The 24367-nt window shown below is 56.5% G+C and overlaps 3 protein-coding genes across 4 annotated transcripts; 1 reads left to right on the top strand and 2 right to left on the bottom strand.

The window, feature by feature from the left end:
- Positions 1-1518: 1518 nt before the first annotated feature.
- Positions 1519-2007, bottom strand: TRNP1 (TMF1 regulated nuclear protein 1). Its single transcript, XM_053964270.1, has one exon. It carries the CDS (start codon positions 2005-2007, stop codon positions 1519-1521), a length of 489 nt encoding a protein of 162 aa, XP_053820245.1.
- A 2992-nt stretch (positions 2008-4999) lies between these two features.
- KDF1 (keratinocyte differentiation factor 1) lies at positions 5000-13205 on the top strand. Of its 2 annotated transcripts, XM_053964757.1 has the most exons (5): positions 5000-5063; positions 6194-6364; positions 8313-9423; positions 10247-10321; positions 10922-13205. In XM_053964757.1, exons 3-5 carry the CDS (start codon positions 8331-8333, stop codon positions 11002-11004), a joined length of 1251 nt encoding a protein of 416 aa, XP_053820732.1. In that variant the 5' UTR covers positions 5000-5063; positions 6194-6364; positions 8313-8330; the 3' UTR covers positions 11005-13205. The 2 variants fall into 2 exon arrangements, with proteins under 2 accessions (XP_053820732.1, XP_053820733.1); XM_053964758.1 differs by lacking the exons at positions 5000-5063; positions 6194-6364 and adding an exon at positions 6783-6876.
- Positions 13206-16269: 3064 nt separating this feature from the next.
- Positions 16270-24365, bottom strand: NUDC (nuclear distribution C, dynein complex regulator). The gene is made up of 9 exons (XM_053964565.1): positions 24180-24365; positions 23122-23199; positions 21085-21285; positions 20727-20816; positions 20262-20375; positions 19667-19861; positions 19016-19099; positions 18807-18925; positions 16270-17129 (listed from the first exon to the last, which is right to left on the bottom strand). The coding sequence occupies exons 1-9, from the start codon at positions 24273-24275 to the stop codon at positions 17078-17080; spliced, it is 1029 nt and encodes a 342-aa protein (XP_053820540.1). The 5' UTR covers positions 24276-24365; the 3' UTR covers positions 16270-17077.
- Between the last annotated feature and the right edge of the window lie 2 nt (positions 24366-24367).

Raw genomic sequence — 24367 nt, 5'->3', positions numbered from 1 at the left:
GTCCCAAACTCCGCTCGCTGGGAGTGACCGGTGCCAGCGGATCCCGAGCCCCGGTCTCTTCCCGCTCTGTCCCCGCGCGGGCTGGAGCCCGAACCGCTGCCCAGGGGTGCTGCAGGCGCGGTGGCCCCGATCCCGCTCGACTCTCCGCGGAGGCTTGCAGGGGACACGTCAGGGCTGCCCCGTGTGAGTCACAGTCCCAGCAGTGTCCCAAGAGCTGGGGTCCCCTCCTGGGGCCGTGCTGCTCAGGCGGGGAAGGGGCCCTGCCCCGAAACCTGCTGCCTTCAGGGAGGAGGCGACCCCAGACCGAGCTGGGGGTGCTGGCAGCAGACTCCTCTATAAACACCCCCAAACCTGGCAAGATCCTCCAGGGATCCCAGACTCTGAAGGGTCTCCCAGCCCCCAGGGAGGTTCCCAGAACCTGCTGGGTCCCCCAGCCTCATTGTGTCCCCCCAGCCTGTCAGTTCACTGCACACCCGGACCCTGACCCTGCAGGGTCCTTCGAGCACCACAATCCTCAGGGGTGCTCTCCCCACCAAACCCCTCAGGGCACCCCAAGGTCCCCAGACCCTGCTGGGTCCCCTGGAATGCCCTAATACCACAAGGTCCCCTATGGAACCCCAAATACCCCAAAGTCTCCCCCCATCAGACCCCTTGGGCCACTGCTGGGGTCCCCAGGCCCTGCTGGGTACCCCCACCCCATAGAGTCCCCAGGACCCTGCAGGATCTCCCTGGCACCCTCAAGGATGCTTAAGCCCTTCCAGCCTAATGGGTCCCATCCCAGTGGACCCCTCAGACCAACTCCAAGACATGTCCCCAGACCTCCCCCACCCCGCAGGATCCCTCTGGGACCCCCAAATCCATTGGGTTCCAGCCCATTGGATTCCCCAGACCCTGCTGGGTCTCGCCACCCCTGGAAGGGTCCCCTGGACCCTTCACACTCTGCAGAATTCAACTGTAACCCTCAAACCCACCAGTTCCAAACCCACCAGACTCCTCTAAAGGACCCCAGACCCCATTGGGTTAGCCCACACCAGGTGGTCCCCCAGATCCTGCAGGGTCCCCAAGGCCCCTCACACTCACCAAGGTGCCCCTGGCCCCAGGACTCCCAAACCCACCAGGTCCCATCCCAACGGACTCCCCAGGACTCCCTGAACGACCCAGGGCCTAGTGGACCCCCCCACAGCACTGGGTCCCACAGTTCCCTCAGTGAGCCCAACAAGGTGTCCCACCACTTTCAGAGCCCCCAAACCCCCTGGGTCCTCACGGCTCAAACCCCCTCAAGTGCCCCAGACCCCTCCAGCTCCTCAAACCTCCCGTGTCCTCACCATTTACACTTCCCAAAACCCTCTGAAGGACCGGATCCCCCCCACCATGGGGTCCCCCAGATCCTGCAGGGTCCCCCAGACCCACCAAGGTGTCCCCCACTTTCAGAACCCCCTGGGTCCCCACCCATCAATCCCCCTCGGGTACCCCAGACCCTTGCAGCCCCCCGGCAGCCCCGCAGCCCCGCCGCCGACCCTAGGCGGAGCCACGGGTGGCGGCGGGCAGGCGGCGCACGGGGGTGCCCGCGGCGGCCCCGCGGCTCCGTGCGGGAGCCCAGGGCACGCAGCTGCGGAGGGCGCGGGCGGCCGCGAGGAGCGCGCCGGGCCGGGGCCGCGGGCGGCGGCGCAGCCCCTTCTGCAGCCGCTGGCTCTGGGCCGCCAGGGCGAGCTGCGCCTGGGCCACGCCGGCCCCGAGGCGGCCCAGGGTCTCGGCGCGGGCGGCCAGGCGCAGCTCGGCGTGCAGCAGCGCGCAGTGCACCTGCCGCACCCGCCCCTCCAGCTCGGCCGCCGCCCGCCGCCGCCCCTCCGCCGCCACCAGCCTCCGCCGCGCCGCCGCCAGCTCCACCGCGCCCGGGCCGCCTCTCTTGCTGTCGCCGGCGCTGCCGCCGGGGCCACCGCGGGACGGGCGCTGCGCGTCGCCGCCGGTGGGGCTCGGAGGTGCCGGTGCCGCCGCTGCTGCAGCCATGGGAGCGGGAGCGGCGGCAGAGGGATGCGGCGGGGATATATAGCCCGGGGGCGGTGCTGGCGGCGGCGGCTCGGCCCCGACGGGGGCGGCTCCGGCACGGGCTCCGCACCGGCACGGGGGAAGGGGGTGGGGGACACGCGAGCCCGGACCGGGACGGCACAGCCCGGGGCTCGATACTGCATCGGCACTGCACCGGCCCCGGGCTCGGCGCGGCAGCGGGGCGGGGCACGGCCCGGTATCGGACCGCTATGGGCTCGATCCTACACCGGGCACGGGTGCCGGCATTGATGGGACCCCGGGCTCGGTACGGTACAGCCCTGGCTCGGTATGGCACCGTCAGGGGCCTGGGCTCGGTATCAGTCCCGGGCACCGAGCTCGGTACAGCTCGGTACGGCACCGGCCCGGTGGCGTTAGTGGTGCTGGAAAACTGCCCTCCTTGGAGGGGTCGGTGGGAAATGCGGAGCTGGGGACGGCTGGGATCACTGGGAAACGGTGAGGAGGGGAAGGCTGGACTGGGAGGGGCTGCGGCCGGGGCGTCCCGGGCACAGGGGTGTCCCTGCTTGTGCGGCTGTCACAGCAGCGTCGCTGCCAACGTCATTGTCATTGTCCTTTACACGGTATTGATACAGTTGGGAGCAGGCTGGCGGGGCAGGGGGCTGCAGGTGGGAGGTGCCACTGCCACCTTGCTCCCCCCAGAGCCTGTTTTTTGGGGTTCCTCCTGTTGGAATGTCATCCTCATCGGCTGCATCTTCGTGTAGCTGCGTGGGTCTCACATCGGAGCAGTGGAGATGACAGAAACCAGGTGTCAAGTTTTCATCCCACCCCCAGACTGGAATAAAAGCCTAAGCCAAAAACAAAACCCAGCCTAAATCTGTTTCAGGCGGAGCCACATCCAGGCCTTCAGTGGATGTCGCCCACGGGGCTGGTGACATTTTTGCTTTCCTTACCTTAGGAGGAAAAAATACCCCATCTCTTGTGCTTTGCATCACATTCCTGCTCCTGCCAGGCTGCCACACGTCTTCCAGGCACCGGAGCAGCGTCAGCGGCCGCTGCGTCACTCCTCCGGCCCCCGCTGCCGGCTCGAACCATCCCCCGGCTGCCAGCGCCGCCCCCCGCCCGGGGTCGGAACGCGGCTCCGACCTTCCCCGGAGCTCCCCAGGCTGCTCTCCAGGCCCTGGGGAAGCTGGAGGCCGGGCTGAGCGGTCTTCGTCTATCTGACACAAATGCTGCTCGAAATGGGGTGTGGAAGTTGAGGCGTGCTGCTCCACCGTGAAGTTAAAGCTCTTTTCGTGCTTCCTCTGCCCCCAGACCAAAAAAACTGTGGGGACAGGAGGGAATTAAACAGAGCTTCCTCCTCTCTCATTTTTTTGCTCTGATCTGGTGGAACCCGGACTCTCAAGGGTACCCCCAAAAGGGAGAAGGGCCGGGGTGTGACCTGCCCTGAGCTTCCCCCGTTCCCCCAAAATGAAACCCCGGAATCGCAGAGCTTAGAGGGAGCTCAGGAGGCCCCTGCTCCGTCATTGCCTGCTCAGAAAATAATCGCTTTTTTGGGTCACCCCCCGTGTCTGCCCTGCCTTCCCTGCTCCAGTCCCTGCTCCAGAGTGAGAAAAGGACATGGACAGGGGAAGCAGCTGTGCCTGGGCATGAGTATAAGAAATAAGAAGGTGGGCTGGGGACACTGGGCAGTGAGGCTGAGGGCGAGCCCCCCGGAGCAGCCGTGCCTCCAGGCAGTCCCAGCACATCCCAGTAGCGAGCAGACAGCGGCTGGTAAATGCAAATTGTAGAAAAAGACAAGAAATACCCCTGCCCTGAGGTCAGGCACAGCCTGCGTCCCCAAAACCCTCCGGCACTGCAGGATTTCTGCTCGGGCTGTCGAGCTATTAATGATTTAGCAGAGGAGGCTGCAATTAGCAGCGCTCAGAATAAACCTCGGTGATACACAAGCCCGGTGAGAGCTTTGTTCTCCCTTTGTTCTCCCTGCCCTGGAAGTGCCCCTCTGCCGAGCCACCAGGCACTAGGACGGGACACCGGGACTGGACACCGGGACGCGACCCCGCCCTGCGTCCTGCGGCCAGCGCAGTCCCCGGCATTCCCCCGGGACACGAGGATTAGGGATGCAGGAGGGCAGAGCCCAGGGACGTGCAGTGGCCTCATCTCCAGCCTCTGCGCTGGGATGTGCTCCAGAAAAGCGAAGCCTTGTCACAGGCAGCAATAATTAATGTCGGTGCCCTCCCTCCCAGACTCTCCCCAGGTTTTCTCCCGGGTGTTGCAGTTACCAGGGCAGGAGGGACTCAGGCGCTGCTCTTTCATTCTGGTAGTTTTAGGCAAGGAATCGTGCATCAGGATTTCAGGGTTAAGCCCCAGGGCTGACCCAGCTCCCTGTCCCACCACACTCTTGGAAACTGGCAGCAGATTCAGTGCACCGCTGCCGTTCCACCAGGCTCCCTCCCTGCTGCCGCCTTCCCAGTGGGATTTTTTCCTTTCCTCCGAACCTTCGGGGCAGGATCCGACCCCCCAGGAGTGAATCACCGGCTCTTTGGGATAGGGACACCTCGGGACAGGGATCCTCGGGGAGCGAGACCCTCGGGATGGGGACACTCGGGGTTGGCCCAGGGATCCTCGGGGCGGCGATCGGCCCCGGCAGGGGTCCCTGGGACCCGGACCTGGGAACGGGGGCTGCTTTGGGGCACACACCCGCGGGGCGAACGCTCGGGGGGCCCGGGGTTCGTACCCGGGATTTGTACCGGGTTTGTGCAGGGTTTGTACTCATGTTTGTACCCGGGATTTGTACCCGGCTTTGTACTCGGAGTTTGTACCTGGGTTTGTGGCAGGGTCTGTGCCCGGGGTTTGTGCCCAGTGTTTGTGCGGGGTTTGTACCCGGTTTGTACCCAGGTTTGTGCCCAGTTCGTACCCGGGTTTGTGCCGGGTTTGCGCCCGGCCCTGCGCACGGAGCAGCTTCGCCCGCCGCGCTCTGCTGTCCCTCGGCGCGGCCCGTCCGGGTCACGTGGCGCACCTGGCCCAGGTGAGGCGGGGCCGGACGCGCTCCCGACTCGCAGGTAACGAGAGCCCGGCCCGGCCCGACGCGACCCCGGCCCCGGCCCCCAACCCCGGCCCCGGCATCAGCCCCGGGCCCGGTCCGACCCCGCCACCGCCGCCCGGCGCTTCGCGGTCCGGCCCGGCCCGGCCCAGCCCGGGGGCAGCCGCAGGCCGCGACCGGCAGGGAGGGAGGGAGAGAGGGAGGCAGGGCACGTCCGTCACCCCCGCACCGGGATCCCCCCGGCCTGCCCCCGCCAGGCGCCCTCGCCCTTCCCGTGCGCCCCGGGCCCCCCGGCACAGGGACCCCCGTGTGGGGACAGCCCCCGCCGCCCCCGGCTGTCCCCCCTGTCCCCGCGCTGTCCCTTCCCGCTGCTCCGGGACCCTCCCCGCCCTGGCCCTGAGCAAGGCTGGTGGCGGTCGGAGCTCTTCCGGGGGTTTTGGGTCTCCCTGGTCCCTGCTGGTGTCGGCTCTGATTCCCGGGGGGCGCGGTGGGAGCTGTGCAGAGCAGGACAGGCGGGTATGGGTATGTTCCTGCTGCTCCTGCTGCCAGCTTCTCCTCCCCCCAAAAATCCCCTGCCTGGGGAATGGTGGGGGCCCAAGGTAGGCAGAGGGAGCTCCCTTTGGTGCTCCGGTGGGTCTCCCCTTTTCCTTGCCTTTCGTTTGGGAGGGAAAAGGGTCAAACTTTGTTTGCCTGCCCCGTGGAGGAGCCCTGGTTATCAGCTGGAGCAAGGTGGGTGTTTTGGGCCAGGGGCACAGGGGAGGGTTTGGTGAGAGGCAGTTCCTTGGGCAGGTTGTTCCTGTCCCAGAGAGCTGGGAGAGGGATGCTGGGTCCCCAGGGATGCACAGGGACAATGCTGGATCCACATTTACCCTGGGCCGGGATCTCCCTCCCTCCTGCTGCCAGCAGAGCATTGGGGAGCAGGAGCCTAGCAGGTGACTTCCACCTCTTGGCAAGGCAATTAGGACACTTCCCAGCTGTGGATGCTTCCACAGAGTTCAGAGAAGCTGCAGCAGTGTGTAAATCCTGTCTGCTGGATTTAGGAGACTTTCCCTAGCTGCCAGCAACACCGGCAGCATGGTTATTGTCAGATGGATGTGATGTTGTTCAGGAGATTCACAACTTAACTGAGCTTCTTTAAAACTTTCCAAGGAAATCCCGCCCTCTGAACAATGAAGATCTTGGACCCTGGCTAACTCTGAGTCCTGCAAACCCTTTGTGGATCATTCCTGGCTCCTCTGGAGCAGATGCTGAGGCTCTCTAGAGGGATCTGCAGTCACTCACAGTGCCTGTGTGAGAGCAGAGGAAGCTCCCAGCCATCGTGTGAGTAACACTTGCATGTGGATTTTGGTCTGAGCATTTATTTATGGCTGGGGGTTTTAGTCCAGCCCGTTCCTGTGCTGGGGAAGTTGCTGGATCAAGGAGCTGTGTCCTGTCTGTGCTCCTGAGGAACTTTTCCATGTGGTCCAGAGGTCCCAGAGCTGTGATGGGAATGGGCCAGCCCAGAGGTGTCTCTGGCACCTGTGCCTGCAGGTCTTTTCCTTAGAGCTGAGATAGTGCTCCTCTCTCTGTCCCAGGTGCTCTGAAATATCAGAATGTTGTCTGTTGTTATGTAAAGCTGTGCAATGCAGATGTTGGGTCTCCCAGTGAGGCCTTGGAAAGAAAAGAAACATCCCAGTAAGCAGTTCCCAGTTCAGCTCAAATGTTTTCATTTCATGGTGTTTTTCAGTCTGTTTTTAAAATTTGAACTGCATTGCAAAAATGAGGAAGATGAGGGAAAAAAACCCTGACTTGTTCTGAAGTGAAAGCAATCAAAACTCTGCAGTGATGCTGAGGTGAGGGAGCTCTGCCTGCTCTGCACTGAAATTGGAGCATCTGGGGCTTTTTATTTTGCATATTGCCCAGGAATGTGCAAAGGGAGCTCCCGGGATGAATTTTCATAAGGTAACAGAGCCAAAATATTCCTGGAAAGCAGCGGTGTGCTCTAACTGCCTGGCTTTCAGCCTGGGCCTGTTTCTTTGTGGGGAAAATGTGACTATTGGTTTAAAAACCAGGGAAAAAGAGGCAATGCTCTAACAAGGTCTGACAGATTTATTTATTCATGCTTGAAGTGCCCTATAGAAAGCCTGTAGTAAAACAACAAGAGCAGCCCTACAACAGTTACACTATGGCTGGGCTCTCACTGCTTATTAATTACCCTAATTAGTATTTAAAAGGATCTCTTGGAGGTGCAAGCAGTGTTAGCCAAGAAGCCTGGAAACCATGGAGAATTCTGGGACCCACCACAGCCTGGGATAAAGGCAGAGCAGTAGAAGTGGAGAGTGACAGCCCTGACCTGACTTTCCTCACATCACCCCGCGCTGAGCTTTAATAACAAAAAGATTAAAACCAGGGAAAATGAACGTGCCAAAGTGTGAAGGTTGGCTCTGTGCAGAGAGAACGTGACAGTGCTCACTGTAAAACAGTTCCCTCCTGCCTGCAGACCTGGAGGGGCTGTGCTGGCACGGTCTGCTGTGGGATTTCTGCTTCTGTAGGGTTTGTAAAGGTTTTGTTCCCGTGAGGGGTGATTTGAGACCAACTTGTTGACAAGGTCTTGTCCTTAATCCAGATGAAGACATCAGGTTTTCATAGGGAAGTCTTTGACATCACCCGACCTTAGCATGACTGGCAGAAATCATTAGTGTTGGTAATGCTGTCATTGCTAAATCCTCTAAATTGAAATAGCAGCAAATAACGTGGAGTTGGAATTGGCACCTTGCATAATGATGGATTGCTTGTCATCTCCTCCTGGGCACGATGTGTTTTGAAATGGATAAGTGCTGTCAGGGCCCAGCCTAATCCTGAGGAATGCAAGACAAAGGGAAGTTGTTTAAAAAAAGATACTTTCCCTTTGGAGCCCGTCAGTGGCTCCACCTCCAGCTGTGCTGCTCCTTCATTGCTCTGGAGCTGACTCCTCTTCCAGCTGCGTGGAGGAAACTCTTCTGAAGGTTACAGGGATTTTGATGTCTGGAAATAACCCTTTTAAAGCATCTCTCTTCTGATGAGAGCATCTACCCAAAGGAAGCAGCAAGGCTTGGGTGGTGGGAGAGCCCCGGAACGCGGGCCCTGAGTGAGAGCAGCACGAGTCCTGACGCGAAATATTCCTGAAAACCATTGCAGTGTTGGCTTTGGGAATCTCTGGCTGTCAGATCCCTCTGTGCTGATGGACAGCTCGCTGAGGTGGGACTAGTGGTGGCTGGATTGCTCTGGTTTGACCCCCTGTGTTCTGCAGGTGCCCGAGTGTCGAGCCATGCTGGGCCGGAGGAGCCGCCTGCCCCCCGAGCTGAGCGGCGCTCGGCAGCAGGAGCAGCCCTGCCAGGAGGCCGTGCCCCTGCGGGCACGGGCAGCCAGGGACACAGATGTCAGCCTGGAGGTGTTCAGTGGCTCCACGCCCGAGATCAAAGCCAGCTGCAGCCGAGCCCAGCAGATGCGGGACAGGAAAGGGCGCAAGGCCGAGCTCAAAGACCCCAACGGCCGGGAGGCAGAGACCATCACCTTCATCTCTGGGACAGCAGAGGCTCCCCCAAACCAGAGCTTCTGCTGCTCCTCCCTGTCTCAGGCCTGGAACACATACAAGGCAGTTTTCTGTTGCATAGTGACGTGTGGGGGCTGCTTCCAGGACTGCAGTGTCTGCATTCCCTATCCGGGGCCTGCTGAGACCTCCACAGATGATGGGAAGAACGGAGACTACAATGGGCGGCTGCCAAACAGCCCCACCAACACCTCTCCTGCTGAGAAGAACGGGAACCAGATCAAAAAGTCCAGCATGGGCAGCAGTTTCAGTTACCCAGACGTGAAGCTGAAGGGCATCCCTGTCTATCCAAACAGGAACACTAACCACCACCTGGAATCTGATTCCTGCTGCAAGGAGCTGCTGGAGAAGCCCTTCAGGAACAGCATAGAAAAGCCGCCGCTGCCCAGCAGCCACCGGAGCTCGGAGGAGTACTATTCCTTCCACGAGTCCGACGTGGACATCAGTGAGCTGAACGGCTCCATGTCCAGCAGGCAGATCGACATCCTGATCTTCAAGAAGCTCACGGAGCTGTTCAGCGTCCACCAGATCGACGAGCTGGCCAAGTGCACCTCGGACACCGTCTTCCTGGAGAAGACCAACAAGATCTCGGACCTCATCAACAGCATAACTCAGGACTACAACCTGGACGAGCAGGATGCCGAGTGCCGGCTGGTCCGAGGCATCATCCGCATCAGCACCCGCAAAAGCCGGGTCCGGCCCCACATCTCCATCCCGGCCAGCCAGAACCATGAGGAGAAGTCCGGCCGGGGCAACGCGCCGGACAGCGGGAACGAGACGATGCTGGAGTCCATGGTCATCAGCCAGGACGGTACGGGGGGTCCCTGGGGGTCCCTGGGTGCTGCAGGAGGGTTGTCTCATCAAAGCCACAGAGATGTGGCACTGCAGCGGGGCTGGAAGCTGGTCTGTCCCCAGTGGGCTTGTTCTGCTGGGGTGTGTGAGTGGAGAGCTCTGCGTCTCACCCTCCTACCTGTGCTGTGGCTTTCTTGAACCTGTCTTTCCTTGCCCATGAGGTTTGTGCTGAGCAATAGATGGGATTGTGCTGCTGCTGCTGCTTCTGCCTGTGCTCATCTAAGGGAGGCAGAAAAACGGTGAGTCAAACTGAACTGGTAGGACCAGACAAGCTGCTTGTGCCCGAGGATGTCCAGTTAGTCAGCTGGCTCTCTCCCATGTGCTGCCTGGCTAATGCCACCCTTAGACTCCAGTGACAGTGTGTCCTCAGAGCCCAGACCTCCTCCACACAGTGAACATCCCTGCAAAGAGGAGGGAAGGGCTGTTCCACAGCACCAGTGCTGCTGCTTCTTCCTCCTTGTGGGAGCAGCCTCAAGTGTCTGAGCTCCAGAGCAGGTTATAATGAGTTTGTTGTAGAAAAACCTTGAAAAGCTGAGTGTGGGAGCAAGGAGATATCCAGAAGTAGCAGAGGAAACGGTGTGGGTGTTGTGCTTCCCAGATTAGCAGGGAGGCTGCTCCTGGGATTTAAGGACACGTGGCTCAGACTATCCGGACAATGGCAGAAGCAGTGGGAAGAATGAGATTCTGCCTGTCCTGTTCCCTGAGGGTGTTCCCTGACAGGGATCCTTAGTGCTGAGTCATCCTGTACCTCATCCTCTGCTGACTCCTGGCTTCCATTGCAGAGCTGGCCGTGCAGATATCGGAGGAGACCCCGGCGGATGTGATGGCCAGGAACATGAGGCAGCACAGCAGCGCAGGTAACGCACCTGCCTGGGTGTGGCTGCAGAGGAGAGCCCTGAACCTCCCCTCTTTCATGTCCTCACTGTCCACAAAGGCTGAGCTGACCCTGCTCCTCAGGTTCCCCCCAGTCCTCCTGGGCTTTTGGAGTGATGGAGCTCGGACACTCGCTGGGTTGGTGGATCTTTCTGAAAAGGGGTGAAATCCAAGAGTGGCATGTTCCCTGTCCTTGCACAGGACCCGACCTGAGAGCTTTCAGTCTCTCTGTACCTTGACAAAGTTTGGGGCTGAATTTGGGGTGTGACTGCCAGAGGTCATAGCTGGGTGAGACTGGGAACAAAAGGAACTGTGCAAAAGGGAAGCAGGCAAGAGTGATGGGCTGCCCCAAGCTCTGTCCTCCCAAAGAGCAGCCCAGGGCTACAAGACAAGTTTCCTCTTGCACAGCAGCTCTGTCCTGGGAGATGGCTGCAATGCAGGCAGGGCTGTTCCCTGCCATGGCTTTGTGTGGCTTTCTCCTCCCTCATGGTACACAAAGCCTTTTGTGGCAGCTGCTTCCCCACTGCCAGGCTGCTGTGCTTCCCCTGGGCTAATGGCACCATCTCTTCTCTTTCCTCCCCAAGGCTCTCCAGCCAGCAGAGATTCCTCTTTCCAGGACACAGAGACTGACTCGTCCGGGGCACCTCTCCTCCAGGTGTACTGTTAAAGGACCCAAGCAGCAAGGAGGCATTCCAGGCCTTTGCTGCAGCCACAATCCTCCTCCTTCCATGTGGAGTGTGCTGTGCCATGTTTGATTTTTTTTTTCTCAGTCTACCCTGATCCTTATTGAAGCCAGATTCGTCCTGCTGTCTGAATTTCACTGGATATTTTTGGGTTTTTTGGACAATCAAGGAAGCAAACTGCAGAGCTAATGAACTTGGGAGGTGGAATGTGTGCCCAGGGAGGAGAAGATGGACAAGGAAGTAGCAGAGAACTTGTGCCTCTGTGATTTCTGTAAATCACATTTAGCTCCAGCAGCCTCAGTGGCTCAGCCCTTTCCCTGCTTTGAGGACCTGTTGTACAGTTCTGCTTCCTGTCGTTGCCTGAGTGAACTTGGATGGGGAATAACTGTGTGGTGTCTCTGTGCTGGTGCTGATGTTGAGGTGCGGGCTGAGATCCTGCTCTCTAGGGACCCAAATCTCTATTTAAAGTGCCTGTCTTGGTCCCACAAACCCAAAGTCTTCTACTCATGGTGTTTTCAGTAGGCAGATCTGCCTTTCCCTGCTGAGCCTTGGTGTCACCTCCTACTGCCTCGTGAGGAGAAGGTTCAGGTTTATGGGGTTCATTTAATTTGTGGCCTCTTGGCTTGTGTCCTGAGAGGGGGCCAGTGCTGGGGGCTGGGGTGTCTGCTGGGCTGCCCCTGCATGAGCAGACTCTGGGGATCAGCTCTGAGCTCTGCCAGCCTGGTGGCACCTGGGAGCACACACTGACCTGCCAGCAGCTCTCCTCACCCCTCTGCCCAGCCCTCCTTGTTTCCCCTGGGAGAGCCTGGAGCAGGTGAGGGGAACACTTGATTCACTCCTAACTTTCTGTGCTTCAGAACTGGGCTGTTTGACTGTTCTGCTGAAAAATCCCTTCCAATCCTTTGGTTTGCTTCAAAAGGAAAGGATCCTGAGAGTGTCAGCAGAGGGTTTGTGAGACACTGCTAGTCCCTGCCTTTCCCTGTGGGCACTCAGCACCTTGTCTTTCCCTTTGCTGCTCTCTGGAAGGCAGTGGGAGCCAGGAGATGGGCACTGCTATCCCGAGGGCTCAGTGCCAGCTGACCTGGAGGGCTGCAGCAGGAGGAAGCTGCATCTGTGGTGTTGTCACTTGGTTGTTTATCACAAAGTAAACACATCAAGCCATGGGACTTGTTTGGAGCTTTGGGTGCCCTTGGACACAAACAGAAAATGCTTCATTGAATTTACCAGCCGTAAGATAAACACACCCACTGGATTTTGGGGAGAGGGAAGCCCAAATAGGCCCCAGGCTTTGGTGTGGACCATGGTTTTGTGCCTTAGATGCACTGGAATATGCCTCAGTTGGACTGAAATGTGCCTTAATTGAACTGAAATGTGCCTTTATTTTATAGCTTGTGATTGCTCTTCAGAGGTTTGGGCAAGGAGGAAGGATTTAATTCCTCTCACGAGTTCTCAGGCTTCTTTAAAAGGCCAAAACCCTTTGAAATGGACAGTTCCAGTCCCTGTTAGAGCCTGTTTCTGTAAACCACTGGCTGTTTTCAGAGTGTGCTTCCAGAAATCAGGGGCATTACTGAGACCACATCTGGAGAGACTGACAGAGATATTTCAAAGATAAAGGGAAGAGACTGAGCCTTGGATTTGGCTTCCTCTCCCTGCTTTGTGTTTAAAGCTGTTGGTTTATGAGAAATTGAGCTTATACAAGGAAAAGACAAGAAGCAAGGCCAGGCTGGGACTCCCAGGGGAGCTGTGTGAGGTCACCTCCTTCCGAATGCTGCCCATCCTGAGGGACCTGCTTGGCTTCTGCTTCTCATGGGTTTGTACGTCGTTATTTGGACAGGTTTCCTCAAAGCTGTTCTCTGAGGTGTCACATGGGTCACACTGACACAGCTCCATGGGCTGTGCTCTGGAGATGAGGGGTGAGCTGGGCTTGCAACGAGCTGCAGTCACTGGTACAGAGCAAATACACATTTTTAGTGGTTAGTCTGGGTATGAAGAGTGAGCGTGTGGGGATTAAACTAGCCAAGAAAACCCCAAGCCCCCCAGAAACTCACTAAGAGGCAGACTGTCAACTCGATGGTCCCTGAAGCTGGTTCACCTGTGGTGTCTTTTGGGATTCTTTTGCACTCATTGGCCTTAAATGTTCTGGTTTCGTCTTTTTTATAAAGTAAAAGTTGTGCTCTTTACTGTGCTGTGACTTTTACATTCCTGTTTTCATCAGCCTGGGGATCCTGGGGTGGGGGTTGCACAGAGGGTGGCTGATTCCTGCAGTCCCAGATGGACAAAGACATTTTCATCCCTTTGGTAGCTCCAGGGGGATCCTGAATGCCAGGTTGGTGTCTGGATGCAAATGAAGGAGCCTCTGGGGAAGTGTTTGTTGTCATGCAGGGAAACTTGGACCTTCCCTGGGCAGTGATGCTGGAACTGAGCTCTGGAAAAGCTGAGCCTGGGGAGAGAATTCCCAGGTTGTCCCTGTGACGTCACCGGCTCGTGGCAGCAAATGTGGGGTTTGCTCTGCAGGATCAGCTCAGGGATGGAGGGTGGCCCAGCCTCTGACCCTGTGACTTGAAGGACCAGTTCTACACTTCCCAATTTCAGTACAAACCCCAGGATAACCTGCAGGGCTCCATTCCTGGCCACCGATCTTCCCTCACCCTCCTGGGGCAGGGGGTGGGCAGGTGCCCTGGGGGTTTCCCGCCGATGCACAGGACCAGGATGTGTTTCCTGGGAGGATTTCAGAGCCATGAACAGGTAAAGGCTGCCTTCTCTCGGCTGAGAAGGGTCTCTGGGGATGTTTTTGTGTCTGGAGCCCTCAGACCAGCTGGGTGGGGCCTGTCAGCCCAGTTGTGTTCAGCAGTTTCCCAGTTTGCTGCATAGGCCTGGGATTCCTTGCTCACATCCACACATGGGATGAGTCCATGGGGTTTTTGTCTGCAGGAAGTTGTTTGCTGTGAATGGAGCTATCTTGGCTCTTGCTGGAGTGGTTTTTGCTCTGGGCATTAGTGTTGAGTGTTCTGCTGAGTGAGCTGACTGGGTTGCCCAAGTGGAGACCTCACAAACACAAGAGTCTTTACCTGGCCACACACCTGTGGAGGTGTTCTCTCACACAGGTACTTCCTTCTAGGAGCCTGACTCAGCACCTGGCTTTTCCTGAAGACGTTGTTTGGTTTTATTGAGCTTGGTTTTGCCAGGAGAGTCTCCAGACACTCCCACTTTTTGGGTCTTTGTTGTGCTGTGCCCTTGGAGGGATCCCTGTCCTGCCCAGCCCGAGCTCTTCCCCTGCCCAGGGATCGAGTGAGGGCAGCTCAGGAGCTCTGCAGGGAATGGCTGCAGGAGTGTTAAAGAAATACCTCTCCATATCCACACCCTGAGCTGCTGAATTATTTATTTCAGTATGGCTTAAACATTAGGAAGCAGATGGATGGACCCTAATTCCTCACAGCCTGGCCCTTGCAGTAACTGATCAGCTGAGGCTCCTGAAACGACACAGTAACATCCAATACTTGCTGTTCCTGTTCCCTTCCTTGGGGTTTTGCTGTTTCATTGCTCTTCCCAAAGCAGTCCTGGAGACTGGGATAGTTCCCAAATGCTCTGAGCTGCAATATTCATTAATAAAAGCTAAGGAGTTGCTGTTAAAGGAAAAACCCAAATGACTGGGGAAAACTACCCTGTAGAAAGCTCTCTGCAGAGCCTGTTGTGCCTGCAAAGGCCTTGCTTTTACAGGAGGTGGGGAGGGGCCCTGGGCAGGTGAGGAGCTCTGGGCTCTGCCCTCCAGCTGGTGGCAGCACCGAAACGGCTTCTCCAGATGACCGGGCACCTCCAGGTGACCCGGCACAGGTATGGAGCGCCAGGGGGACCTCAGTGACCTGTCCCTGTCCAGCACCGCCCTTCCAGCTCTGCTGGGGCTTGGCACCACACAAGGGGATGTGTGCACGGTTTGGATCCTGGTGCTGCCCAGCACTTCCCTGCCGTGGGCACAGGGACAAGGCCACACTCAGTGGTCTCCAGGGACTCAGACTGAGGCTTTGCATTCCTTAAGCCCTGAGCAGCTGCTCTGACCCAGCAGGGTTTATCCCAGGGGAAGCTGCCTCAGGAAGCAAAAGGGTGCTCCCAACTCACTTTGGCCTGGGGACAGCAGTGGCCGGGGGTGTTTGCAGAGGACAAGGCCGGCAGTGAAACACCTTCTGTTCCGCTGGCCGAGGGGGCGAAGTCCAGGGGCAGCTCTGGGATCAGCCACGTTCACAAACACGGTCCGGGCGTTCACCTCCTGCGCGGGTCAGGGCACCAGGCATGACCCCGTTCTCCCACTGACTCTCCTTCCTCCCAAAACCTCTCCCCTGGCTTCCCTGCGGTTCCCTGACAGAGCTGAGAACAGGTTGAGGCTCGTCACACCCCAGAGCAGCCCAGCCCTCCCAGCTCACCTGTCCCACAAACCAGGGCTCAGTGCAGACAGGCAGGTAGCTCATTCTGGGGCTAAAACCTTCAAATCCAGCATAGTTCAAGGTTTTTTACGAAAACAGATGCTGCTCTATTATCCGGGCCAAAGCAGAGGCAGGCAGGTGGGCGTAGGGGGAAGGCAGGTGGGTGAAGGGGATCTGTAAGACAAACAGGCAGGAAGATCCATCCCAGAGCAGTCCAGAGGCAGCTGCCCTGATCTGGGTCCTTGCTCACCCTCAAGGTCACTGCTCTGCTGGGTGGGGGCTGCTTTTTAACCCCAAGAGTCTGTAAAACTGAGAGACTTCACGCGAACAGTGCTCTGCTGCTCAAACACAACCCCACCACTCCAGGTGCTGCGCCAGGCTGGACTTTGCCCAAACAGGATTTTCAGCCATTTGTGCCCATCCCTTGAGGAGGAGGTGGAAATGTTTGGGGGAGGCAGAGGGAAGAGCCACAGCAGCAGGGATCTTGGATAGAGCCCAGGATTTCCTGACACTCTCCTTGTTAGCTTGGCATAATGGAGACCTGGGGCAAGGGTGGCTTCCTGGTGTGGTCACGTGCTGCTCTGTGGAGAGCAGAGCCTGGAGCAGCCACCTTGGGGTTTGAGCTGGGAATGGGGCTCAGCAGCACTCCTGAGCAAGACACAGCTCCCACTGCCACTTCCTGAGGGAGGGAGAGACCATCAGTCCAGAGCTGGGAGCATGAGGTATTCACAGGCAGCTGCAGAGAGCACAGGCACAGCACCCCCGCCATCCCTTCCTTCTCCCTCCCAGCCTGGATCCCAGATCCCTTCTGCCACAGAAACCACACACTCTGCCTGAGATATTCCACTTGTTTTCCTTTATGTTGCACTGCAGTTTTAACAGACAGGAACATGCAGAGTGATGCCACTCGTCAGCAGGAGCTTGCACAGAGCGCAGCGGGGAGAGAGGCTCTTGGGAAAGAGGCAGGAGACACTCCCAGCAACAACAGCATCCCCAAAGCCCCCCACATCCTCTCCCACCCACAGCCACAGACTCTCCAGCCTCTCCTTGCTCCAGGACAGCAGGCTGATCTCTCCATCCCTGCTGGGAGCCCCAGAGTGCTCCAGCTGTCCCACTTCTGGCACAAACAGGAGCAGCAGCAAGGAGAAGCAGGGTCTGTCTCCACTGCAATAGCTGTGCTTTTCAACTGCTGTTTTCACTTCCCAAGAAGGCAGGAAAAGATTTATTTTACAAAATAAACTGACCCTTGTTTTCACAGGAGAGCAGGAGGGAGTAGAACTCAGGAGTACCTGTGCCGGTGGCAAAGAGCAGATGAGCAGCTCAGAGCAGCCCAGGGAAGTGAAGCAATACCTTTAGGATTTATCCCAAAACCTCTCAGGTCTGGCTCTCTCAGCTTTCCGGCTCTAACCCCTCCTTCTCTCCTCACTGCCCTTTGGGAATTGTGGCAGATGGCTCTGTCTGGAGCTGCTCTGGGGCCCTGCCTGCTGCTCCCAGGACACTGAGGGTGACTGAGCAGGTGCCTCCACAGCAAGCTCGGGTGGGGGATGCTGAAGTTTTACTTGCCCAAGGTGAGGAATATCCAACCAAACATATCCTGCCCCATTCAATGGGCTGACTGAAAGAGGGGGGGTAGGGAAAGAGCTCAGTTGAATTTAGCCTTTGAAAAGTCCATTTCTGGATGCTGTTCCATGAATCTGCAAGGAAAACAAAGGCAAGAGTTAGGGTGAGTCAGCAGGAGCCAAACAGCTCTGTTTGGGGAGGGAAGGGTTTCTGCTTCCTGCACTTTGGAGTTTTGCTGTAACTCCATGCCCTCCACAGCAGGGAGGGCTCTGCTGAGCTCCTTGGGACACATTCCCTGGACTTTCCCTACAGACACCTTTTCCTCGGGTCAGTGGGAGCAGCATTCCTGCCAGCCTAGCAAGTCAGCAAGCCCAGACACACGGGAGTTGTTAATTCTCAAACACACACCCTTCACTGCTACCTCTGGGCTGGACACGTAGCAGCCACCACACTGACTGTGGGGCAGAGGGGAGATGGTGAAAGCAGATTAGGGCTGAAGCTCCAGCCTGACGGCTTTACTGGGAATATGGGGAATATCCCCAGTGCTCTGACAGTAAAAAGTCAGGGAGGACATGACCAGAAGTATCTGGTTTCACACCAGATGCAACCTGATTTCAAATGTCCTGCAGTCCCAGCAGAGGGAATCACAGAATAGTGTGGGTTGGAAGAGACTTTAAATATCATCTTGTTCCAACCCCCTGCCATGGACAGGGACACCTTCCAGGGACTATTTGGACTCAGGTTGCCACATCAGGAAGTTCTGAGGGCAGTGCTTTGTGCCCAGGAGTGCCCAGTGCACACAGAGGCTGCTCTGGTCTGCTCCCCAAGGGACACAACACATCACAGCCCTGTGGAGGACACACACACAGCATGCAAGTAAGGGCAGCTTGGTCTCCTTTGTGTTCCCATCTCAGGGTTTCCCCTGGAACGCCCCCACAGCGTTTCCACTTCCAGGGCCATCTGTGCTGTGAGGATCATGTCCTTGTTTGGCAGCCAGGACAGCTCCACTGGCAGACATCAGCACCCACATGGGTGTCACTGAGTTGCCTTTGCCCTGGACAAAGTCTAAACTTCCTCTCCATCCTTTGCCAGCCAAACTTCCAGAGCACCAAACAAGTGGCCCTGCCAGCGAGGTGTCCTGCATGTGCCTTCCCGGGAGCAGAGGGTGCTTCCCATCCCACTGACCACCTGCCTGGGCTCTGCTCTGGTCAAACCCCACTCAGCTTCACAGAGAAGCTTCTGGCAATACAGATAAAGCCAAGGGAAGCAAGGAGTCAGGTCAGCCACAGCAATCCTTCACCCAGAGATAAAAGTGTGGGGCTGCATTTGCTGAAGCAGCTGTGTGACCCAGAATTGCCTCCACACCTTCCCAAATGGCCTTGGGAGCTCCAGGAATAATTTCTCTGCCACAGTGCATTTGTGCCAAACAGGGCAATAAAGCCATAAAAGTGGCTTGGGGACACCTGTCTGGAGGCAAGTGCAGGGAGGGAGGGAGGGGTGATTAGCCGGCTACCGAGGGAGATTAGACACCAATCAACACCATGTTAAAGTTCAGCAGAGATGGCACCTCCAGTTCTAAACGTGCCTTCTGGACTTGAAATGAGCAGATTAAGACAATTCCAGAGCTACACTATTCCTGAATTTTCCCACTAGGCTTTCTACCCCCACAGGCTTTTACAGACGCTGGTGGTTGGCCAACAACACAGTGATGTGCAGACGTGAGCATGGCTAGGACTGTGGTCCAAGCTGCCGTTCCCTTATTTGTGCCAGAGAGGAAAGCAAAACCACGCAACGGCACGAGCTGCACCCACTTTTTCAAAATATCCTGCTTCTTCTGCTCATCAGAGGTGGGCAGGCCCATGGACTTCTGTCGTTGGTCATACATCATCTTCTCCACCATGCTGCGAGTTTCGCTGTCCAGGTCTGACAACTGAAAGCAAGAAGCAAATTGGAACAACTCCAGGCTCAGCTGAGGTAATTCCTGAGCAGGCTCTGTCCCATAAAACAGAAGAATTCTTACCTTTGAATTCTCTGGATTAATTTTCTTGGTGTTGATTTCTGGGTCTGTGGAGACCAGTTTGTTCCACCATTCCATTTTGTTGATCTAGAGGACGAAGAAGCAAAACCAGTTTATTGTTCTTGGACTTGTTCTAGGGTTTTTAAGTCTCAGTCACAGGGAAAAAAATTATGGAATCAAACTTTATTTGACAGTTTTCTAAATATCAGTAAAATCTGAACATAGATAAAGGGTATTTTTGTTTCAAATTACTTTAGACAGCCTAAATTTTTCGCAGCTGGGAGATCTGAGAGAATGTCAGATGTCCCATTTAGCATGACATAAATGGGATTACGACAAACCACCTGGAGAGGCCCAAAGGGGACACAAGAAGGGACACAAGGAGGTCTGTCCCTGGATTTTCATGTCACTAACAGATGTCAAAACACATTAAAGGACAACATTAAAATGACTGTTTTCCTTCCAGCTTTTCCTGAACTGCTGAGAAATACACTGGGTATCCTGGAATAGCATAAAATTAGGCTGAAGATGGGGGAACTTAAATACCCCACTACCAGTGGCACCATTGACACTGTGCCCATGGTGTCCCTGTTTCAGCTGAGAGCCCAGAAGAGGCAGCCAAGCCTGACTCCTGCCCAGCCCATCCTGCTTTACCTTCTCCAGGTGCACGGTGACTGTTTTGCCATCCTCAATGAGCCAGGAGCTCTCCTCCACCTTGACCTCATTGAAGAGCTCCCCATCAATGACAGGAGGGTGGCCCTTGAGGCCGACCTTGAGGCGGCGTCTCTGGATATCGACCACCACGTCCTTGCCCTTCAGCCTGAAGCTCACCTTGAAGGGGACAGCCAGCTGCAGCAAAAAGGAGCAGATCTGAGCAGCTGGGCAGGGAAATTCCTCCTTACCCTCCCATGCTGCTGTTCCAAGCCTTTCTGCCTTGGTTTCACCAGAGCCAGACAGAGCAGAGACTCTTTTCCTTGAGGTCCTGAGCGAGCAGGAGGTGAAAGGAAGGGACCATAAAAAGGGAATCAGATTTTAATGCCCAGTTAAAACAAGACCAAAACTTGGCAAAGTACAGCTCCTGGGAATTTTACTGAGTTACCAAGCTCTCTGTCAGCTATTGAAACAGTGCTGTTTCCAACAAACTTCCAGAGGCAACTGAGACACAGGGAATTGGCTTCACCTCTTACCAGCACCTGCTCTTATTCCCTGTCTCAGATTCCTCAGATCCTGGTCATAAAGCACTACTTACATCCAGTTCTGAAAGAGTCTGTGTCCATCTATAATTTGGAAGGTCAGCTCCATTGCCAGAGTTGGGCTTAAGTTTTCCTTTATCCTTCTCATCTTCCTCTTCATCATCTGATCCCTAAGCAATCCAAGGTAAGGAAAAAAGCTTTTCCAGTTTCCCTTGTAACAAGTTGTTTGCACTTTACATCCACTTAAATTTAGCTCCATAATTAATAGCTGCTTCTGGTAAAACATGACTACAAGAAAAAAAACCCATAAGCCCTCTGTACTGACACATTTAGGAATTAAGTATGTATTTTTAAGACCAAAGTTTCTAATTTGTATTTTCAAAGTGTGTATTTTGGACAGGACTTGGAGTAAGCTGGTGCAGTGGAAGGTGTCATGGCAGAGGGTGGAACAGGATGAGCTTTAAGGTCCCTTCCAACCCAAACCATTTTATGATTCTAAAGTATTTCCAGGCAAGTTTTACCTGTTTGTTGGAATCTGAAGATTCACCTTCCTCCTCCTCCTCCGAGGGTTTCACTGGGACACTGTTACCCTGCCCTTGTGCCTCTTTCTTCTGTTTGGAAAGAGAAAAGCACGAACAGGCTCAGCCAAGACCTGGCACTTTGTGTCACCTCCTGAGTTGGCACTAGATGGCCTCAGCCTTTCAGCTCCAGCTGAAGAGCACCACTCACTGCATCCTATTCTCAGGCCTCAGAAAAGTCACAGGAAAGAGGTACAGCCCAGGGGAACATCTTGGACAAAGAGCAAGCCTGAGCCGCTCTCACCCCTCAGAGCCACGGGGAGGACAAAGCTGCACCTGCAGGTAGCTGACAGGCTCTCACCTGTTTGATTTCGAGCTGCAGCCTCTCTGCCTCCTCGTCTGTGAGCTCCTTGATGCGCGGCTCACTGTTCGGCTGGTGCTGGCTGGCCAGGCGCGCGGCGCGCTCGGCCTTCTCGCGCCGCTCGGCCTCCTGCCGCGCCTTCTTCTCCCTGCGCTCCTTCTGTGCCAGCTTGTTGTGGTGGCTGAAGGCCTCTGTGATCAGCTGAGGGACAGGGCACACGGGGTTAAACAGCACCACCCACTGCACACCTACACCCAGCCAGCTCGCTCTCCTGAGGAGCACAAGAACATCTGCGGAGTCACACAGAGGTCGGGAACCTTCCCTTCATCTTTGCCCAATTTTTTTTTGACTGGAAATCTAGAGATTTTGCAATTCAAAAAACAGAGGAGGAAGTGAAAAGGGAGGAAAAAAGACAAAATTCTAAATATTTAAATGTGGTCCTTCCTAGTTACAGGGAGTATGTTTCCAGGAGATTGCAGTGAAATAAAACCCTCCAGTTATTTTGTCCTTCGTGTAATTCCAGCAGGATGAGCTGATGGCCAACCCAGCCACCTGAAGCTACTCCATACCTCCAGGACAGCTGGACACACCAGATCCAACTTTTTTACCTACTTCTGACCTTTCCCATGCCTGGCCTTTTCTTCAGATGGAGCCTCGGTGCCACGATTTAGAGGAGAAATGCTTGAAACACTTGTTTTTACACTGAGGGGTGAGCTCCTCCGTAAATCTTTCATTTCAGCCTCACTCCCAGTTCTCTGAAGGTTGTTGTGACTCTGGGAGGCAAAATCCCAAGGTCTCTGATGCCAAGGGCCACGTGCTCAGCGGGAAAGCTGAATACACAGGCAGGGAGCCAGAGAATTGCCCCAGGGTCGATAAAGCCAGGGGTGCTGTGCACAGCAGCACGTAAGTGAGCTGAGGTCTGCCCCAGAAAATAACACAGATCCTCAGACAGGAATCAGAGGGGGAACATTTACTTATATATATCTCAGAAGCTTTGGGGTGGGAGGGGAATCCAGAACCTTTTCCAAGCAAACTGTAGTTTGTAAGCAAGCACTGGGTATTTCTGCTTTGCTTTACAAGCAAGGATTGTTTACACAGCTCGGCTCCAGCGTCTCCTGGAGTACAGAACGCAAGATGTGCATCCCCCAGGATGTCCCAGCCTGTTTCCAACCCCATGATCCAGGGTGAGGAAACCACCTTCAGTGCCTGACCTTGTCCGTGTCACTGCCCACACCACGAGCCTGCTGAAATGACCCCCAAAACATGCAGTGACTTTCCCACCCTCTCCTTTCTCTTTCATGCCAAGGGCTCAGCAGGACTGGGGAAGCAGCTTCTTCCCCATTTGTTGTGGTTCCCGTGGTGTCATAGCACTTTTCCAGGAGGCCATGAAGCATTCTGACAGGTGCCACCCCCCAGGGCACAAAGGCTTTTCTTTCACTTGCCAAGGACAGTAGCCAGGCACCTCTGAGTTGCCACTCAGGTGGGATCACACAGCCCCCAAGAACGGGGGAGATCTGCTCTCCATTCCAAGAAAAACGACAGCAGGGTTCACCTTTCTTTCTTTCAGAGAATCACAGGATGTTTTGGGTTGAAAGGACCTCAAACCTCTCCAGTTCCAGCAAGGGCTCCCTGCAGGAGAGGGGATGCTCCCTCCAGGCTCCAGCCAAGGGGCAGCTGCATGTGCAGAGCCGTGAACTTTGTGTTTTTCCTGGCCTGAACAAACAAGGTAACCATCACCTGCTGGGGTCATCACCTGCTGTGTCACCGTTAAGTCAGTGTGTCTGGCAGGTTTGCTTTCCAAACTAGCCTTTGGTCAGAGCCTGGCAGGAGACCTGCACTGAGGTACCATCCCAGCAGGGAACTGTGTGCTCCTCACCTCTGCCAGGGGCAGCTCTGGGTTTTTCCTTCCCTCGGGAGCTGCTGGTGCCCACGTGCGCCCACAGGCTGGGAGCTGCTCAAGCAGGGGACCCCTGGCATGGCACAGACATGGGTGGGATGGAAGGGAGAAGAGTTAAATGCCTGGAGGCTACTTTTTACCTTCTCTGCTACTCCGTCCTCTCCCCCGGTGAAGAAATCCGTCTTCCTCCTCAGGAAGCTGAAGAAGGTGTTCACGAGCTGGGCAACAGGGAGAGAGAAAAGGAGTAGTGAGCCCAGGTCACTGAAAGCCACCTCGTGTCCCTGGAGCAGCCTTTATCCTTTGTCCTCCCTATCTGTGGCTGTGCCAGCACTGCCCTGGCATCAGCCCCGTGAGCACTGCCTAAAGAACAGCCTCAGCTGTGCAGATCCAACCTGCACAGAGGGGTTTGTATGGTTTGCCTGAAGAAAGGCAGCAGTTCATTCCCAGCTCAGGCAGGAATGGATTTATGCATGCATACACACCTACATCCCACATATACATTTTTTTTTAAATATATGTACACATAGCATGTTTTGCTTCTTTGCACACCTAAAGGCGTGCAAACTCCTTATTTTTACAGCTGCCAGGGACTACCGATGCATGAACCAGCACCTCCAAACCCCCTCTGGAAACCCATGTTCCCTTGGCTGATCTTTATTTCCCAGGATTCCTGTCCCGTGGGGGTTCCACTCTGAGGTTCTGCCACAACACGAGGGGCTGTTACAGGACCATTTTTTATTGAAAATTATTTCTGAGTGGGATGTTCCCACAGCCTCCAGCCCTGCTGCTGGTCATGCCCTGGATCCCGGAGCCCCCAGCCCGAGGGACCGGGCTGGGTGAGCAGATCCCGAGCACGAGGGGATCCCACGATCACGGCCAGGCCTCACGGGGTTGTGCTGGGAGGGTGAACGGGGGAGCTCGATCCTTCCCTGTGCTGCTTTGCCCCGCTATGACCCATCACGGGCACTACCGGGGCCGGGCTGCGAGGCCTCGGTGAGGGCGCCGCGGCGCCTCGTTAGCACCGCGCTAATTAACGAGCGGGGCTGGCGCTGCCGGGGGGCGTTATCGCCGCTCCGGGAGCGGCGCACGTGCGTCCCCCGCTCCACGTGCCGGGGCGGGGCCCGAGGAGGCCGGGCCGCTCCCCGCTCGCTCCTCCGTCCTGCCCCGCCCTCCCCGCTCCCGATGCCGGCGGCGCTACCTCGCGCACGCCGCCCTGGTGCTGCTGGGCCATGGCGAGCAGCATCCCGTCGAAGCGGTCCTCCTGCTCCGCCGCCTCCTCCGCGCTCAGCCCCATCGCGCCGCCGCTCCCGCACCGGGCCGCCACCGGAACCGGAACCGGTGGCCGCGGAAGCGCGAGACCGTCCCCGCCCGCCAATCCCAGCGCGC

This window comes from Vidua chalybeata, chromosome 25, assembly GCF_026979565.1.
Source record: "Vidua chalybeata isolate OUT-0048 chromosome 25, bVidCha1 merged haplotype, whole genome shotgun sequence".
Taxonomy (NCBI): Eukaryota; Metazoa; Chordata; class Aves; order Passeriformes; family Viduidae; genus Vidua; species Vidua chalybeata.
The sequence above is the reverse complement of the archived record's forward strand: the minus strand, read 5'-3'. Positions and strand labels throughout refer to the sequence as shown.